This window comes from Cordyceps militaris (assembly GCF_000225605.1).
Source record: "Cordyceps militaris CM01 unplaced genomic scaffold CCM_S00009, whole genome shotgun sequence".
Classification (NCBI taxonomy): Eukaryota; Fungi; Ascomycota; class Sordariomycetes; order Hypocreales; family Cordycipitaceae; genus Cordyceps; species Cordyceps militaris.
Window position 1 is genome coordinate 414,824 of NW_006271977.1, and position 11,900 is coordinate 426,723.

Genomic DNA, 11,900 nt, shown 5'->3' on the forward strand with positions numbered 1-11,900 from the left:
GTCAAATAAATACTCTCTCTCTAACGTTAGTTAGTGACACTCTAGTTACGAGTCAGAATCAAAGCTACCACCACACTATGCCTGGCCAAGTTGGCTCGCGCCCAAGGGGGTTTGTCCCTCTTCCGCCGCGCCAAACCCCTGACGAGAATATCAACCAACTAAAGACTGCTCTTCTGCAAGATGATTTGGAAACATTTACCCGTCTCCTCGTGAGCCCTGTCAAGGCAAACGACCTTTCAGCAGTCATGTACGAAGCCATAAAAAAGGACCGTGACAGATTTGTTCAAGGGCTACTAGATTTCGGTATGGGTACAAGCTACAACTTCGCGTTTGAAGCCGTCCGCAGCGAGGCTACCTCGTGCCTCGAGGTCTTCCTGGCAAACGGCTGGGATATCAATCAACCCCAGTCGGAAACCCAGCCCTCTATCCTTGCGTACGTCGCTTTTAGTGCCGGAAGCAGTCGGCAGTCAATGAGCTAACGTGCTGTCTCTTGCAGCGACGCTATTACGAACAGAAAACTGGCACTTTGGCTGCTCGACCGCGGTGCTGACCTAAACAAGTCAACCTACGTCGACATGACACCCATGTCCCTCGCTGTCCAGAATGCGTCACCTGATCTTGTTAAAACATTCCTCGACCTGGGTGGAGATGTGACAAAAGGGGAACTGCTACACTATGTGTTGGACAGGCCCAGAAGTGAGGCCGCCGATACGATTGAGATCCTGGCAATGTTACTCAACAAAGGCGCGCCGCTAAACACCGTCATGTACGACAAGCACGCGGCTTCCCGGAGACTCTATCCGTTTATTGAACGTGGGACCGCGCTCCAGAAGGCTGTCGCAACTGGCAACGCAGATGCTGTGCGGTATCTACTAGGACGAGGAGCAGACCCAACCATCAAGAACAGCATGGGGCGTGACGCAGTGGAGTGCGCGGAAAGGTCGGGACATGGTGAGTTGGTGGAATTACTACTGCGAGCGCAACCGGGAAGGAGCCCGAGCTCTCTTTGAACCCTTATTCCCGGTGGTCAAAGCCTGTACACGCGTTTGACGCAGCTTTTCGGCTCTTGAGCAGCCCAGTTGCCTATTCTGGTACTGCTTGGTGGGTAGGTACAAGTTTAAGTTCAAAGTGACTTGGAGTATCTTGATTCGAACTCAGAATCGCTCTCGCAGAGTACCGCAGACCAAGCAAGACGCCTTTGATGATGACGTAAATGCTCTTCATGCACCCAGGAAGTGCGAAATTCTTCCACTAGCCTGATGATCACCTTGAACCGTTTCGGCGAGCTGCGGTACGTGCCGATAGCCTGCTGGACAGATCGGAGCGTGGCTAATTCGCGCTCCAGACTGGTATCCCAGAGTCCGGCTCTTCTAGCTTTCCGTAGCATATCTCTCATCGGCGGCAATGACTGCTTGATTTAAGAGGTGGATAATTTGGCTTTCGACGGGAGATTCGGGCAACGGACTGGCAAAAACAGATACATTCATTCGCTTGGCGTTGTACTCGAGCGTAATGTCGGCGCCTTCCTCGTCGCCGGCGTTGATCTATACGACCCTAACATGGTCGAAATCGTGAGCCATCATGAAGCTGGAAATGAACTGATGTCGTACCGCAGAGCCTCTACATTAGTAGTTGGGAGTGTGGTGCGGAGGCGGAAGCCATGCAAGCGGGCATTGCCATGTGTTTCAAAGTTCTGTAGTATGTACATCATTTATCTGGCATATTTGTCGTCTGCCATGTCAATCGGTGTTTACAGCTTCCAGGCAAAGACGGCCTTGTTTGTACAGCCATATGGCGCATGATATGGCGCACATGAATCTGTGTCATGAACAAGTAATACGTATCCACCTTGAAACCAGCACAGGATATGATGCAGAATAAGCCATCAACCGCTGCCCAGCCATCGGCCCATCCCGCAGCAGAGAGGCTGGTTTCAACCAACCCTATTCCGCGCAGTAACAGCCCTTGATAAATACCGTCCCTCTTCTGCCTGCTTATTTTACGCCAAGGAATAACCGCCCTGCCCGTCACAAACCCACGCAGCTCGCATCACAGCGCCCTAATCCCCATCACAAACATCATGCCCCATGTTAGATCTTCTGTACCTTCGTCGCCCCATCCTGGGCGAGTCCACCAAGTCTCCCCCTGAGGAAATTTGATCCCAATCAATTCGAGGGAAGAAAAAAAAAAGAGGGCGCCGTAGATCGCCCAACCCCCTTGTCTGCCAACCTCGTCCACTTGCACCAAAGGGCTTGTCAACCTCTCTCAACCGAACAAGGACAATCGACCCGTCCTCTCACCTACCACACAGCTCATGGACAGACTCGAGCCTTGTTTTCCCTCGTACCTGGGCCCTCGTATACAGGCCGCAGAGCCACGTCCTGTCCCACCTTCTCGTCCAACCCCAATCCTCCAGTCTCGGACAATGCCGTCTCACGTCACCAATGCCTTGAGAAACCCGCTGCTCGTCACACTTCCTTCCACTTGCAAGCCTCGGCCACCCCGAATATCGTTGCTTACCACCAGCTTCTCGAGTCATCATCTACACCTGCCCATGTACCTCCGAACCCAATCCCGCGCCCACGACACGCGTCCTCCCATCTTCATGTATCCCAATATAGATTATCATACATACCAGCCTGCAACTCCGTACATGCACTTGTCTCTTCTGCACTATTCTCACCCGTCTCCCGTCCTGTCAACTTCCGCCCTTTCAATGCCCATCCGTTTTACCTTTCACGAGTTACATATATCAGGAACAAAACTCTCGTAATCATAGCAAAAGCATGTAAATTTAATTAAGGTGTCGCCGGGACTGCTTCTGTCCTCATGACTGCGACTATATAGTATTTCTTTTTATCTTTTCGTAACCCGTAGAATGTTTTTGTGTCTTTTCATTCGCAAAACTTTTCCCAACCCATAGATTAAATCCATATGACAACTCTGTTTCAACTCAGTACTTCTGATAGCAAACCAAGTCTTGCTTTCGTTTTGTTTTTTTCTGTCAATGTGAAGCAAAGGTACACCAGGCCTTCTGGCCAATGCTTAGTCCCAAAACAATGCTAAAAATCAAAACCATAATTCAGCCGACTGTATTCCGCTTTGACCAAGGCCATCTAGTGCTGGCTAATGGAAGCCCGGCGAAGACGCTCCGTGCCGTTGGCGTTGGCGTCACCGCCAATGGCCGCCATGCGCTTCGACATAAAGTCGAAAAAGGCAAACTGGCTGGGCTCCGCACCAAACTCGTACACGAAACGAGAGGCCAGATAGCTACCGAAAATGCTGCGAAGGTAGCTCTCAGGAACACGCTGCATAATCGTCTCGAGGCCAATCTTGTCGAGCAGAAGCTTAGGCAGAGCATCCTTCAGAATACCAAAACGGATCTCCTTGTTGGTCCACAGGTCAGACTTCTGGAGCTTCTCGTCGAGGTCGGTAATGGCAATCGACAGCTTGTCAGACAGGATCGAGCGGGGCTCGCCAGTCTTCTCATGCTCCCGCCAGATGGCCTCAAACTCAAGAGCAGCGTTCTCCTGAATCTTGGCCTGAACCGAGCGGACGTAATCATTGTAGAACTGGGGGGGCTCGCCAGTCTTGGCGTCGCAGCACATGTTCTCAACGAAGCCGGCGTCATCAAACGACAGCGAAGCCAGGACCTCGAGCGACGACGATGTCACGCCACCCTTGTTGGCAGAGGCATCCTTGTAGAGAACACAACCTGCAGCCTCCAGGCGGAGCTTAGCATCCTGGGTGATGAACAAGTTGGCGCCCTCAACAATGTAGGGAATGACGGCCTTGCCATCCTTGATCAGGCGGTTAACCGAGATAAGATCGATGGATTCAGGACGCCCACCGCAGGGAACAAAGACATCAGTCATGCCAGTATCGCGGAGGTGGTAAGTGTTACGGAAAGATGTACCATTGGAAATGACCTCGCCATTAGGGAGAGTCACGTTGGTATCCTCACACAGCACACGGTAACCATCCTTGGACACCTTGGACAGGTCGTACTCGCTAATCATGGCACGCTTTGTGGCGAGGCGAACAAGCTCGTCCCGGTCGAGACCGTTGGGGTCAGCCAGGACACCAGAGCCGTCGACAATAGCCGTCCACTTCTCGTTACCGAGAAGGATCTCGTTGCTGCCCAGATCGCCATCGGGACCACCAGTCTGCATCTTGCGAACAGTAGAGGGGTCGAGGTTCAGCTTGCGGTAGATGCCCTTGACGTACTCACGGACAGAGAGGGTAGTCATGCCGTACTTGTCGTGAGGGATACCACCCAACTTCTGGGACTTGCCGGTAAAGAACGACTTCCACCACGGCGCACCACGGATGCGAGCGTGCTCGGTAGCCCAGTCCACGAGACCGGCCGTGTTCTCATCGGGACCCATAAAGAGGATCTCCTGCTTGCCGTACAAGTCCACCACGGGATTCTTGATACCGGGTGTCTCCGCAGGCAAGAGGAGATCGAGAATAGAGTCAATGTATTTCTCAAAAGCCTCTTGGGCACGGTCCTGCTGCTTGGGGTCCAGAAGGATGACTCCCTTGGAGCCACCTTCCGGGATATCCTTGTTCTTGCGCTGCTGGGTGCTGGCAAGACCGTAATTCTCATCAAAGAGGTTGCGAACATTAATGCCGTAAGCTTCCTTGCTGCGAGACTTGACAATACGGATACCACCGCGGGAGATCTCACGGAAGCGCAGGTGGAAACCGCGGGACTCAGCACCGATGACAAGGAACATGCCATAGAGGCGGCGAGGGTACTCGGCCATGGGGAGGAAAGAGGGGTCGAGACGGAAGCTGAGGGCTACCTTGGTGGGGGTAAAGTAGTTGGTCTTGAGGATGGCATTGTTGAAGACGCGGAAGGCGGTCATGACCATCTCGTCGTGCTCGTTGGCGACTGTCTTGGAGATCTTATCCTTAAGCTTCTCATCCGAAAGAACCTCGACCTTGGGGGTGGGAGCTAGGTAGGCGCGGTCATAGTCAGGACCAACACTCAAGTGAATATTGGCGAAAGAAGCGTAGAGGGAGCGGACAAGCTCGGGGTAGGACTGGATAATCTCATAGATGTAGTCGGGGGTAAAGGTCTCTGTACGGAGACGGCGCTTGAGCTTGGACAGGAGCGCAGCCTGGGCACTGTCGTTGTGGTCGATAATCTCCGAGAGGGAGACGTATTCGGGGCCGAGACGGTTGAGGAAGTGCTGGACGAAGACCCAGGTAGAGTGGGCATAGACGGCCTCCTGGAGGCTCAGCTCACCAGTGGCAAAGAGGTTGTGGAACTTGTTTTGGGGAAGGCAGTAGAGCAGGGAGATTTCCTTGGTGATCTGGTGGATGGACTCCTCCATGGGGGGGAAGTAACCGCCCTCAGTAGAAGCAGGGCGCAGGTAGATGGACATGACGGAAATACCGTTGGAGAACTGCTCAACGTACTTGCGGGAGGAGGTGACGCCGTAGTAGTGGTAAAGATCGGAGAGAGACGAGAACATGCCGCGGGCAGTGCGAGTGCGGAAGGCAACGACGAGACGCTTCTCGACAGAGTCCTCGATGTCGAAGATTTCAATGACGGGACCGGTACGGGCGACGGCAAGCTCAATAATTTCCTGGTAGATCTGCTTGGTGTTTTCCGTGGCCTTTTGCCAGAAGCCGGTGTCGGAGATGAGCTCGATGTTGGTCTCCTTGGGGTCGGTGTCCTCGACGCTCTGCTTGAAGTCGCACTTGTAGACAAAGTAGCAACGGAGGGTAGCCTTGGAATTGGGGCTGGCGCCGATGACGGCAGGCGAGCGGAAAGTCTCGACACGGTACTTGGTCCTCTCGGAGTGATCGAGGTACTTGGCCTCGAGGCGGCCCTCATAACGGGGGCCAAAGACATGGGACTGACCGGGCTCGCTGGTGTCGATGTAGATGGCGTGGTCCTCGGCCTCCATGTCGAGGCGGATCTCCTCACGCTTGTCCTCGCGCGAGTTGGCGGCGACCTTGGCAGCGTAGAGGGAGGTAATTTGGTTGGCGATGACATCGGGGGTCTCGATGCGGAAGTAGACATCATCGATGCCGAGCTGCTCGTAGAACCAGCGGATCTGCTCGTCGATGAGGGCCTCGGGGATCCAGCCATTGTCGTGGATAAGCTTGTGGACTGGGGGGCGTCTGTGTTAGCTGGGTCTGTGTGAGACCATGCATTGTTACTACTTACCAGTCTTCATCTGTTCAGTCTTGCCAGTAAACTCTGGGGCGACATAGCCAACGGTGGCCGAGCGAAGCTTGCGGTGGCCATTGCTGTTGTGGGAAGACATATGGGTGGGTTGAGGAGAGGGCAGACGGCTCGAGTCTTGGGAGGCGATGTCGGCCAGGACCTTGTTGGCTGATGTTGGCATGGTGGCTGGTAGGCTGCCAAAGGTGTTAGATGTGTCGAGAGAAAGGCCGGGCATTGTGTGAGAAGGAAGATTATATTATGGGCGGAAGGACAAGGGACAATGGGAGGTTGAGCGAGGTGATGATGCAGTGCAAGGTGGAAGAGAAGAAGACGGGACGATGATGGATCTGAGGAGGAGAAGGGAGTATGGGAAGAAGAGGTCTTTATACGAAAGTCGGCAAGGCGAATGCAAACAAGCGGTCGCCGACACATCGTGTAAGTGAGAGCACACGAAGCTGTTACTCAATAGTTTCCGATGGCGGACAGGCAAGGGGGGTGTGAGATTAGGGTAGCCGGGGAGCAACCAGGGCAAGGCCAGGGCCAGTAAGGGTACCAAGTAAGATGGCGTGGGCGTGTTCATAAGCATGGGGAAAGACAGTAGGACAGGTGACCAAGGGGTGTCTGACGAGGGCCAGGCTAGGGATTGTGGGATTGTGCGGTGCTGGCAAGCTTCATGCGGGATGCAGCGCCGAGTGGAGGAGAGGTGCGACGCGGGAAAGGAAAAGAGGAGACGAGGGAGAGACGAGAGAGCGGCAAGTCGAGATACGAGCGGCAGAGCGATGGCAAGCCGGAGCAAAACGGTGAAGCCATCGTGAGTTGCTGCTGTTGGTGTGCATGAGGCTGACCGCTTGGTCTGGCTCTAGCGCTGGCCAACAAACGAGCACAGCAGCCGGCCGCGTGCCAGTCGGTCATATCGTCGTTTCCGTTTGCAGTTTGGCGGCCCGGCAACCAAGCTCATCTGACCAAAAAAGGCGGTCGAATTGGAATTTGGTGTACATGATTCGGAGAGTTGGAAGAATGCTGACTTGTTGGCTTACCTGTGAAGTATGGAAAGTGGTAATGGTTGGGCGTCGACAAGACAAGCAGTCAACAATTGAAGCAGTAATAGGTAGTGGCGGCGCTGCAGAAAACAATGCGCTGTTAGTGCGATTCTGTTTGTTGTGTGTGTGTTCGCAGGTGCCAGTGGCGGGGCAGCAGCTTTTGGCGGGGCAATTGCAAAACAGTCGGCAACACAGGACGAGACGAAGGGGTGGCCAGAAGATGTTGATTTCGGCAGCAGAGGCTGAAAGGGAAGCGCGGAGATGCAATTGAGTGTAGAGCGAGAGGGTTTGACAAACGCAGGGTTGGTTGTGAAGAGAAGAAGACAAACGAGGACGTAATTGGAGACGAGCAAGGGCCGAGTTGGAGATGGATAGCAGACGGTGGGTGGTTGCTTTTATTCAGGGCCATACGCCGCTGAGGGGGCGGAGGAAGGGCAGCGGGAGTGACGGGATCAGGTGGGCGCAACAGCGCTCGACGGGACCCTGTGAGGTGAGAGCGCTGAACCAGCAGGTGCTCTCTTGGCTCTGACAGGCTGGCCGCCACCACCCAACGAGGTTGCACCTCCGAAAACAGCACAGCGCAGCGGTGCCTGGTGACAAGACCGCGCCCAACCCAGTTCTCATCATTTCGTGTCCTTTTTTAGGCCATCGCTAGGCGGCTGGGCCAGCCGGACCCTCCGTTCGCTCGCAAAATTTCCATTGGGGTGCGTGACCAACTGACACGGCCGCTGGCACGGATTCAGGTACCTCTGCACAGCCCGGTTCCTGGACAAGAAACGAGATGGTCTCTCGCGTAACTCGCGCTTGTGGCAAATGGGAATGTAACCAGGTCGCGTGCTCTCGTTTTTTTCTCTCGGGGAAACACGAAAGGACGATTGCGAGACGGGATAGAAGAAAATGAAATTGCTGTGCTTACCAAGAGGTTTGTTCGTTGAGCAACGTGTACAAATGATGTGTACCAGTAATGTTGTAGCACCTGGGGCTAATAATAGTCACCCAAACCGGTGAAGAGAGAGAGAGCGAGAGAGGGAGAGGGTTCAAACTGTTTTTAATAATAAATCCAAACCAAAAAAGAGCTCAGCTACAAAACTAGGCGAGGCTGTCTTTAAGTATACAATTGAACAACCCAATCCAGGCGCACACCCCTCATACATTTTTCATTCCTTCTTGTAACAACATGACAATGGCTCGTACGCTGAAGCCACATTTGCCCCAGACCGGAAAAGTCAGCTAGCGCGGCGCGGCCCCGTGGGTGCTTTTCGGTACGTAGCGGTACACACAGTGCTTCTTTGGACCGTGCTTGCCGTCGAAAAGGCCCAGCGGCCCCCCTCCAACAGTGGACCCAAGGGGGCGGAGGGGGAGGGGAAATGGGGAAGACGGCTCAAGCAAATTGGCCAAGCAGACCTCGTGGTTGTCCCTATTCTTCGTCCATTCTCCGCTAGAACCGCTAGAAGCCTCCAGGCCACACTACCGGCGACCGCTTGCCCGCTGCTAAGAAAAATAAAAATAACAAGTATAGTAATTTGTAGTACCTGGGTACATTTGTGTGGAGGTGGGGCCTCGCATGGCGAAGAGTTTTCCCATCGCCTGCTGCGTGCAGCAACCTCACAAAAGGATCAATTGGCATCCGATTTGCACGATCCGAGTTTGGCCCAAAAGCCCGTCATGAGGAGAATCTACCCATGCCAATATCGGAAGAATTTTACCCCGTCAATTCGCACACATCGCAAACCCGTCTTTTGCACCTCTATATAAGTGGGGTTATGTCGATTCCCCCAAAGTCCACTTCTTCTTCCCTTCACCTTGCCATGTTCCCAGCTTTTAGTACAAGCGATCGTGATGCGTCAACTAGTAGAAAAAAAAAAGGGCATAATACTGGTCATTAAAATAAAACAGATAAAAATACATACCACAGAAAAGCGGGCAATTCTAAAACGCTGCCTATGCTTTTTTACCCAACCCAAGGACGTAGACCCCACCGCCAAACCCGCCAAACCACCAATCCGGTTGGGTCCGGAAGCCTGGTTCCTGACCGTTCACAGCGCCGCGCGCCCAGGAACCGCTTTTTCCAGCTGATGCGGCGGTCTTGACCACCGGTTTCTTGGACGGGAAGGGGGGGGGCATGCATGCTTGGAGGGGTTGGAGGGGCTTTGCTTCTTCAGCGCCAGCCGCTGGGGCAACGTGCAGCTCCAACTTCGTGGAGAAGAAAAAGCCCAACGAGGGGAATAAGACGACCAAGACGACAAGACAAGCCCGGGGGTTATTGGGAGAAAAGATACGTAGCTACGTAGCTACGTACCTTGGCCAACGAACAGCCATCTCCCGATCCCCCTCAGCTGCGGAAATCCTCCCTAACTACCTACGCTGATCGGTTATTCTAGGCTCTTGCCATTCGTCCTCGGTTTTATGCCTTCTTTTGACTGCTTGACTGCTTGCCGTCCGTCTCAAACGGTGGCCGCCTCATCCTTTGACCAGTCATTCTTTCTTTCTAGCACCACGCCATGCATCCTAGCCCACACGCACGCATTGTGAGCCATCACACGGCCTGTAGAAGCATTCATTGAATGCCATTGCGAGCCATGTGGACCAGTCCTCTTGGTATCTGTATCTGATACCTCTCTTCGATCCCCTCTTGACACAGATATACGCAACCAGCACCCACCGCCTTTGTATTGTTCATCGACCCCAGCATTACCCTCCCGCAGAAAAAGCCAACGGCTGCTAAAATCAAATCCAAACAGCACTATAAATGGCCGATGGGCCAAAGCGACGGGTGCCCTTTTTCCGGCCAACAATTCCGCGGAAGCCGGCAAGTACCTAAGCTGAGCGTGCCCTGGTGCATCAACCTACCAAAAACCTAAGTACTAGTTATCACTGGCCCCCAACAAAACAGTTCAACTGCTTTGTAAAAATTGAAAAAAGAGGACAGAAATAGTTTTCCCGCTAATAAACCACCTATTAATCATGCATTGCCATTTGTATCCACGGCGGTTCCGGTCCGCTAATACAAACCGGGCTGCACTTGCCCGGACAGGCAATTGGGCTTTTGGCCGTGGCGTCGAGCGGGTGACAGAGATGCATGTAAATAAATGGTGATGCTTGCGTGACGCGCAGGGTGCAGCAAAGGAAAATTTTCTCCAATGCCAGGTTCATCATCACGTTCAAGTTTGAGTCGCAAGTATCAGATTCATGGCATGCCAAACATCTGACTGGCCAGGTGTAAGAATGGTTGATTACGATGGAAAAAAGAAAAGGATTTTAGCTCAACCCCGCGCTTGTTGGGGCCCATGCACGGGTTCGATCAAGCGACTCGATTTCGCAGTCGTTGAGTCAACGCATCATGAATCTGTACATGACTACAAGTATACAAGTATACAAATATTACAAAGCTCGTTGACGAGCCACTCTGCACCCACCTTCTTTTCTTGGAGAGGAGCATCCACGCGAATGCCGCTCGGGAAGAGCGGGTACAGGTCACAGCTTTCTTCGCCCTCTGCAACACCTTGATACGTTATATACCCTCCGCCGCCATGGGCCGTATTGGACGTTACCTCGTGCGACGTTTTGGCTGATTGATAAAGGCTTCGGTGCTGCCAAGCGATGTTTCAAAAATAGCAAAGTAGCCCACCAGTGGCGCTGGTTCTGGCTGGCACAGCCTGGCTCTGCGCCGATGCTTTGCTGGCGTGTTGTGGTGTGTGTGTGCGCTTGCAGATCGACGTCTGGTACGGCGGTCCGTACGGAGTACGGAGTACACGGCAGTCAGGCTTTTCCAAAACGTATTACTCGCTCGTCTGTTGCGACTGCCGCCAAGAAATAACATCATTGGCTTTTTTTTTGGCTGGCTGGCTGGCAGCCCAACAGCGTAGCTGAGACACGACAAGTCGTTGACACAGTTTGCAATAGTTAGTGTTACTGACACGTTGCTGGTATGCTGCAATAACGGGCATCGTCGAGGCTAGCTATCCAGGTTGCGCGGGCAGTTGTTGAGACGGATGAGACGGCGTTGCCCCGTTGTCATGGCCCGGGAATTTGCTCATCAGGGGCCCGTCCTTGCTCATCAGACTACGGAGGTACGGAGCACGGAAAGAAAGGAACAAGGACAATGCATGAGGAGTTGTCGGCAAGCCAAAACTACAGGGTACCAGCTTTCACCGGAAACGTGGAAAACAGTGCCGCAGAGGAATAGTGGAATAGTGATCAACTCTCGCAAATAAAAGGTTAAAAAAAACAACTGGTCCACAGGTTCCGGATGGCATCGGGCCTCCACCATAAGAATGACACCGGCTGAGTTGGCCGGAGCCTGATGGGCACGCCATTATGCGAGGGGGGGGTTTCCATTACCCCCAGCTTTCTTCTTGGTGTATAATTATTCGTAATTTGACCCCCAGTTGATCCCCCCTAGCCGATGGGCTCATTACTTGGTATTATTCGTAGTTAGTTTGGTTAGTTGCAGAGTCGAGAATCGAAAAGGTGCGTGACAGTCCGGGATGGCGCAATGCCCGGGGCGGGCTTTGGTCGTTGGGTTGTTGATGGCGGCGCAGCAGGGCGGCAAACCAGCCTGGTCGTCGCCTGTCCTGCCCGGAGTAGCCGTAGCTGCCCCGGGTCTGCTCGTTTGCTACGCCGTCTTCTAGGTGGCATCGGCGTAGTCGACGCGGCACAGCATGGGCACCAAACAT

General features: G+C 53.5%; 3 protein-coding genes across 3 annotated transcripts; 1 reads left to right on the forward strand and 2 right to left on the reverse strand.

The window, feature by feature from the left end:
• Positions 1–77: 77 nt before the first annotated feature.
• On the forward strand, positions 78–1,421 carry CCM_09443 (ankyrin repeat protein; the record flags this gene model as incomplete). The annotated part of the gene is made up of 5 exons (XM_006674577.1): positions 78–433; positions 497–951; positions 1,056–1,105; positions 1,233–1,291; positions 1,346–1,421. 5 exons carry the CDS (start codon positions 78–80, stop codon positions 1,419–1,421), a joined length of 996 nt encoding a protein of 331 aa, XP_006674640.1.
• A 1,695-nt stretch (positions 1,422–3,116) lies between these two features.
• On the reverse strand, positions 3,117–6,994 carry CCM_09444 (NAD-specific glutamate dehydrogenase; the record flags this gene model as incomplete). Its single annotated transcript, XM_006674578.1, has 3 exons — positions 3,117–6,127; positions 6,185–6,378; positions 6,822–6,994. 3 exons carry the CDS (start codon positions 6,992–6,994, stop codon positions 3,117–3,119), a joined length of 3,378 nt encoding a protein of 1,125 aa, XP_006674641.1.
• Positions 6,995–9,951: 2,957 nt separating this feature from the next.
• CCM_09445 (uncharacterized protein) lies at positions 9,952–11,900 on the reverse strand (the record flags this gene model as incomplete). The annotated part of the gene is made up of 6 exons (XM_006674579.1): positions 9,952–10,041; positions 10,237–10,433; positions 10,610–10,717; positions 10,776–10,943; positions 11,008–11,155; positions 11,676–11,900. 6 exons carry the CDS (start codon positions 11,898–11,900, stop codon positions 9,952–9,954), a joined length of 936 nt encoding a protein of 311 aa, XP_006674642.1.